General features: G+C 53.7%; 1 protein-coding gene across 1 annotated transcript in view; it reads right to left on the bottom strand.

Moving 5' to 3' along the window:
* Positions 1-6,453, bottom strand: part of LCTL (lactase-like) — a 20,601-nt gene extending 14,148 nt beyond the window's left edge. Inside the window, exons 1-6 of the mRNA XM_011940369.1 lie at positions 5,753-6,453; positions 5,180-5,343; positions 4,431-4,518; positions 4,037-4,146; positions 1,730-1,858; positions 1,549-1,644 (exon numbers count right to left, since the gene is read on the bottom strand). Of these exons, the coding sequence (XP_011795759.1) occupies positions 1,549-1,644; positions 1,730-1,858; positions 4,037-4,146; positions 4,431-4,518; positions 5,180-5,343; positions 5,753-6,092 (927 nt within the window). The 5' untranslated portion in view covers positions 6,093-6,453. The remainder of the gene's footprint in view (positions 1-1,548; positions 1,645-1,729; positions 1,859-4,036; positions 4,147-4,430; positions 4,519-5,179; positions 5,344-5,752) is intronic.
* Between the last annotated feature and the right edge of the window lie 445 nt (positions 6,454-6,898).

Below are 6,898 nucleotides of genomic sequence, written 5' to 3'. Positions count from 1 at the left end.
GGTGAGGCGGGTAGATCACGAGGTCAGGAGTTCAAGACCAGCCTGGCCAACATGGTGAAACCCTGTCTCTACTAAAAATACAAAAAAATTAGCCGGGTGTGGTGGTGTATGCCTGTAATCCCAGCTACTCAGGAGGCTGAGGCAGGAGAATGGTGTGAACCCAGGAGGCAGAGGTTGTAGTGAGTCGAGATCGTGCCACTGCACTCCAGCCTAGGCGACAGAGCAAGACTCTGTCTCTAAATAAATAAAAATGACATCTCTTTAGCTCACTACTTTTGATAGATAAAATGCCCAGAAAATGACTTCCATGTTTAATATTAAAAATATCTTGAGGCCGGGCGCTATGGCGCATGCCTCCAATCTCAGCACTTCGGGATGCTGAGGTGGGGGAATCACCTGAGGTCAGGAGTTCAGGACCAGCCTGGCCCACATGGTGAAACCCTATCTCTATCAAAAATACAAAAATTAGCCAGGTGTGGTGGCACACGCCTGTGTTTCCATCTACTTGGGAGAATGAGGCAAGAGAATCGCTTGAACCCGGGAGGCGGAGGTTGCAGTGAGCCAAGATCATGCCACTTCACTGCATCCTGGGTGACACAGCAAAACTCAGTCTCAAAAAATATAAAAATAAAAATATCTTGAGAGCTCTGCCCTTTAAATATTCAGTTTAAGAAATCATAAGCCAAATGTAGAAAAAATGAGACAATGTTCTCCCTGATATGAGTTTGGGGGTCTGGAATGTCACCCAGTGGTTCCTTGCCTTCCAGCTTAGACAGATTGTCCACCTTCTGCTAAGTGTCCTTTGGGGCCAATCCCACATGCCTTGTATCCCTGTTCTCCAGTTATCATCATCCATATCCTCATACATGTCCTGTAATGTGACCCAATTCCCTCTCCAGCGACAAGGCTTTCCAGTAGCCCTTCCTTCCTGTAGCGTCTTCTCCGAATGGCCCCTTTACTCTCTTGCTGTGACTGATGCCTGCCAGCCCTAAGAGCACCTCCACTGCAGCTCCTTTGAGCAGAGGCCATTTTTTCCATCACACTCCACATACCTCTGAGCTGGGAGTAAGGTGGAGTCTGCCTGCTCATTATCGCTGCTTCCAAACTAGTTTTCCTTCCTCCTTCAAAACTCCCAGGTTCTTTGCAGCCACGCTCTGATGACCACTTCTAACTCCTCTTACTGCTGTCCTTGATCAACCCCAGTTACTTCCGCTCATTCATGGAAGATTTTAACCCCTGGCTCGCTGTCACATCCCTTCTTCCTCCTGTCACAGCTTGGACCTGTAGTTGATGCATTTCCACATGGATGTGCTCCATCCCCTTGGCTAGGCTGTAAGCTCTTGGGAGCCGCTATAACAGCTCAGCCATAGTGTTCCCCAGCGCCCTGGATGGCAGGACACGCCCTCCATAAATCGTCACAGAAAGGAAGGTGCTATGGAGTATGCTGACTCGGAGGTGGAGCGGCAGAGGACCAAGCTCAGGCTGGAGCCCCTGAGGAAGGCTGAGCTGACCCTGAGGCTGTTCCCCCACCAGAAGGACCCCCCTCACCTTAATGATGTGGTGTGCTGCCTTGTACAGGCCGGTGCCTCGGAGCTTCAGGCCCGGTGCATGGTGGCCCGTCTCATAGCCTTTTTCTGCCATTGCCTATAGGGACAGCAAGCAGGACCACAGGATCCATAAGAAGTGGCAGGGAGTGCCACATTCTGCCACCTGGAGGGGCCTCGCTTACCCGAGGATCACTGAACGTGATCCAGTGCTTCACGCGGTCCCCAAAGGCCTCAAAGCACAGGTTGGCGTAGTCTCTGAAGTAGTTGGCCATGGTCACATTCTGCCACCCACCGTATTTGACCTGGAGCAGCTGTGAACACAGAAGCAGGTGCCCCATGAATGAACCGCAAAGCAGTTTAGATGTGGAGATAAGTCGTGCAACAGTCCTCAGACAAACAGGAGGGAGGTCGCGCAGGGAGACTGGGACTCTCGTGCTTAGAAAGAACTGGACAGATTGAATATTTAAGAAAAATTGCCAGGGGAAAGGGGCCTAATAATGGGGAAGCATCTTAGATCTAAGTTCTGGAGAAATGAGATCTGATGCTGGGATGAACACTCTGATGAGGATTTTGAGGGCCACGCAGATGTCAGAAAGCTTCTAGAAGCCTTGGGGCAGGATCTGCCTTCTTCGGCCGAGGGCTTTCCCAACCAAAGGCATCTGCCCATGATGGCAGAATTCTCCCAAGACTTGTCACTCTATCGAGACTACCTGTCCAGCTCTCCTTGGTGGGTTCGAGGGATGTTACTGGGGCAGGTTCGTGAAAGCAACCAGGGAAGAAACTGGAAGGTTCATCTCCCTACAGCCTGCTCTGCCCTCCTCCCCAGTTAGAGGACTCTGGTAGCTCCCATTCCTACGGAATAAACCCAGTTCCCAGTCATCTTAGCTCAGCACTTGAGGCTTTTGAGGTCTTCCCCAAGCCACTTCTCCAGCCTCTAAACCTTCCCTCTCCTACCTGCTCCCCAAATTCCAACTGAACCGAACTGCTTGCCCAGCTTCCCCCTCTTTGCAATGCGCCCTCCAATCAGAACACCCCTTCCTCCCACCTCTGCCCAAACCTTCCAGGGCACCGATGGGACCACCTTCTCCCCAGTGAATGAAAGTATTGCCTGAGGCTAGGCGCAGTGGCTCACACTTGTAATCTTAACACTTTGGGAGGCCGAGGCAGGCGGATCACCTGAAGACAGGAGTTCGAGAACAGCCTGGCCAACCTCGTGAAACCCTGTCTTTACTAAAAATACAAAAATTAGCCAGGCATAGTGGCACATGCCTGTAATCCCAGCTACTCGGGAGGCTGAGACAGGAGAATCACTTGAACCCAGGAGGCAGAGGCTGTAGTGAGCCGAGATCATGCCACTGCACTCCAGCCTGGACGATGGAGCAGGACTCCATCTCAAAAAAAAAAAAAAAAGAAAGAAAGAAAATACTGCTTGAATCACAGTGACATAGTGACATTCTGAAGCATGTTATGATTTCATGGACATTACTGGGGCAGGGTCATATATGAGTGCCTGTGATACTGGCTCAAAGAAATTGGAGAAAAAAGGCTAAACTTGTTCATTATGCTATGTCCCCAGATCTTTTTTTTTTTTTATATAGATGGAATTTCGCTCTCATTGCCCAGGCTGGAGTACAATGGCACGATCTCGACTCACTGCAATCTCTGCCTCCTGGTTCAAGCAATTCTCCTGCCTCAGCCTCTCGAGTAGCTGGGATTATAGGCGCCCGCCACCACGCCTGGCTAATTTTTGTATTTTTCGTAAAGACTGGCCAGGCTAGTCTTGAGCTCCTGACGTCAGGTGATCCACCCACCTCGACCCCCAAAGTGCTAGGATTACAGGCATGAACCACTGTGCCTGGCTGCCAGATCTTAGTTAAAAGACATATCTTTATAGTTTTAAAATTTTGTTTGTATGCCAAGGCTTTTAGAAAACAAAAGGATTCACTCTTTTCACTTACTACACACATCAGTTAAAGCAGTATGACCTGCCTGCCATACATGAGTGCTTTGGTTTGAATGTTTCTGTCCCCTGGAATTCATGTTGAAACTGTATCCCCTGTGTAACAGCATGGGGAAGTGTAGCCTTTGGCAGGTGATTCAGTCAAGAGGGCTCTTCTGTCTTGAATGGGATTAGGTGCCCTTATAAAAAGAGGGACACAGCATTCAAGGCGCCATCCTGGAAGCAGAGACTGGGCCTTCACCAGAATCTGCACCTGCCAGTGTCTTAATCTTGGACTTCCCAGCCTACAGAACTGTGGGAAGATATATTCCCATTCTTTACAAGTTACCCAGTCTCAGGCATTCTGTTATAACAGCAAAAGTGGACTAAGACAGTGAGTCAGATTTTTTCACTCACTCACATCTTACAGTCCTGCGCCAGAATCCAGACCCTAGTCTGTGCCCCACCCGGGCAACCCGAGTCCTCACACTGGGCTCCCTCCTGCTGAGCTGAGCACCCCTTGGGCCTGGGAGCCTGCTCAGGTCCTCACCTGTGGCAGATCCCAGTGGTGCAAGGTCACGATGGGGGTGATGTTGCTGCTCAGAAGGGCATCGATAAGATCACTGTAGAATTGCATTCCCTTCTTGTTCACCTGCTCGGCTGCAGGTGAAATAAAAGAAGATGCTATGAGAAAGGACCTTGGCCTTGGCCTTGGCCTCCTGGAGTGCAGCATTCCTGGGCCCTGTTGCTTTTTGAAGGCCTGAGGTACCCTCAGCCCACCAGCATTCTGGGAGCCCAGTTACCTGCAGAACCTATGAGAGCTGCTACTATCAGCAACCACGTTCATGGGCTGGTCTCCCTCCCCAGGACTCCGTGGTGTCCCTGCAAAGCCAACATGGCCGGAAGGGCCTCACCTGGGCTCGGGAGGGGTTTCGCTAGCTCACCTCGGACGCCTGTGGGCAGGAGCCGGGGCCAAGACAGGGAGAATCGGTAGTGGTTGACGTGCAGTTCCCTCAGCAGAATGATGTCCTCCTGTGCAGACAGGGGTGGGGAGGCAGGTCACCTAGGCCCTGGGCGTGGGAGGTAGGGGTCCACTGGGCTCTAGGGCCGAGGCTCACTCTTGTCTGTGGCTATTAGTGGGCAAGGAAGAACCTGCTTCCTCACCTGTACAACAGGGGTGATGCCACCTGGCCACTTCAGGCAGGGGATATGCCAAGAGTCAAAGAAAACACAGGACAGGGAGGCACTTGGAGAAGTCCATCAGGGTGCCCCTAGTATAGCTGGGCGATGAGTTCCTCAAGAAGCCATCCAGAGAGGAAAGTGGGTGCTGAGGATGAGCGGGTCCCACTCCCTCCACAGGGTGTAACTCACAAGCAGGAACCAGGGGTTCAGGCCACTGTGGCTGTAGGCCCTGAAGCTGTGGGATCAGTCCTTCAGCCCCCTTCACTTGGCCTGAGGCACTGGCTCAGGTGAGGCCCCGTTTCCTTTCCTCCTACATCCACCTCACATCCTGGCCCCTCCCAAACCTTCACCCCCACTGGCTGTGTCCCCTCTGGCTGCACTGGGGTAGAGGGTGTTTGGCAGAGCATGGGAATGACGTTGTCACCAGGGGTCCCCCAATACGTCACTCCCTGCCTCCCAGCTAGGCATGTGCTCACACGTGTGCGCGCGCACACACACACCCCGCACTCACCTGGACCTTGTAGTAGCCATCACAGGCTACATCTGCTGTCTCATTCCCGAGCACCTTCCCCTTCCCACTGTGTGTGAAGACGTCCCATATGCTGGGCCCTTTCCCGTCCTGGTCCCAGGCACCCTCCGTCTGGTAGGCAGAACTGCCTACGCCCCAGGAGAAGCCTGCAGGGGGAGACCCGTGCTGGGTCCCAGGTGCTCCCATGTGTCACCCAGAGCCAGGGCTCCGGGCTGTGCCTCCCAGGCCTCAGGGACTGCCCCTCCCTACCACGCTGCCCCTGTCCCACTGGGGCCTTGTCTTCCTAGGAGGGTGAGCATGTGAGGCAGGGTAGGGGAAGATATATTAAAAACATTTTTTGCACAATTTTAGCTCTGATTAGCATGTATTATCTGTGTAATTTTTAATAACTTCAAAAAAAAAAAAAAAAACCTGTTAGGAACTTTTAGAACAACCACGCAAAGGTAGGTTTCTCATCCTGCCAATCAGGAAGCAAGAACACCAAACTCCTTGGCAAGTCAAGACAGGTGGACAACAGACAGACAGGCAGACAGATGAACAGAGGCATGGCCGTACCAAGAGGGAAGGTTCCATAGTAGAAGGAGGCCTCTTCTGGGGACCCCTTCCGGGTGGCCCCCAGCCTGAGCACCAGCAGTAGCATCCACAGACGGGTGGTGACCCGCACTGGCTTCATGGTACCTGGCCCTCCCCCATACCTGAAAAAGTGCAGCTGGCTTTGCAGGCCCCTGCAGCCAGGCTGGTGGCCAGGTCTTGGCTTAGGGCAAAGGCCAAGTGGAGAGAGGAAGGGAAAGGAGGGCGCTTGATCTGGACCCAGCAGCAGAGGCTGAGGCTGGACACCTGATGCTCTTCCCGTGCCTGGGGAGCTCCGAGACTGATGGGCAAGACTCCAAACCATCCCTTCTCCCTACCTTGGCTCCTGTCTGACGGGGGAGACCCAGCCCATACCCCTGAGTGGCCTCTATCTAAGGGGGAAACCACCTCTACCTTAGGGAAGCTCCAGTCTTAGGGGGCAGGTGGGAAAGCCCACAGGGCCCTTTGGCTCTCCCATCGACACGCAGACCCCTCCCCCAAGCCGGGGTCGCCCATCCCAGCGCCTCTGTCCTGTGCACCAGGGAGACCCCTCCCACTGGAATCCCCTCTTTGGTGCCAGCCCAGCCAGCTTACCCAGGAGCGTCCTTGGTCCCAGACACCCCCAGAGCAGTCGCTGGCAGCCAGAGCCCTCTCCAACTGACCCCTAGGGCCGACTCTGTCCCCTGAGAGAGGAGCCACAGCCCAGCCGAAGGCTCTGGTTGGAGGTGTGGTCTGTGGCTACAGACACTTTCAATAGCTCCATTCAGTGGGGGCCGGGCAGGAATGCTGAGCTGGCCAGCAGGGCCTGAGTCAGCAGCTGGGGAGCTTGGCGCTGGGCCAGGGGCAGGGGTGGGGGGGCAGGGGAGTTATCAATCAGCACCCGCATCCCTGGACAGAGGGGCAGCCAAGGAGGGGAGGAGACCTGCTCCTCCTGGCCCCTTATGGGCCTGACAAGTCACCTTCAGCACACTGCAGTCCTTCGAGTCCTGAGCTGGGGGTGGTGCAGGACCAGCGTATGTTGCCATGCGTCTCTGTCTACTTGTCCCAGCTGCCAAAAAAAAACCCACCGTAAAAGATACAATTGGTTTTTCCACCTTGGCCTTCTCTATTTGTATCCCTCATTCATTCCTT

This window comes from Colobus angolensis, unplaced genomic scaffold (genome assembly GCF_000951035.1).
Source record: "Colobus angolensis palliatus isolate OR3802 unplaced genomic scaffold, Cang.pa_1.0 Scaffold19, whole genome shotgun sequence".
NCBI classification, from domain to species: Eukaryota; Metazoa; Chordata; class Mammalia; order Primates; family Cercopithecidae; genus Colobus; species Colobus angolensis.
Note: the sequence above shows the minus strand (reverse complement) of the source record. Positions and strands in the feature narration are given on the sequence as shown.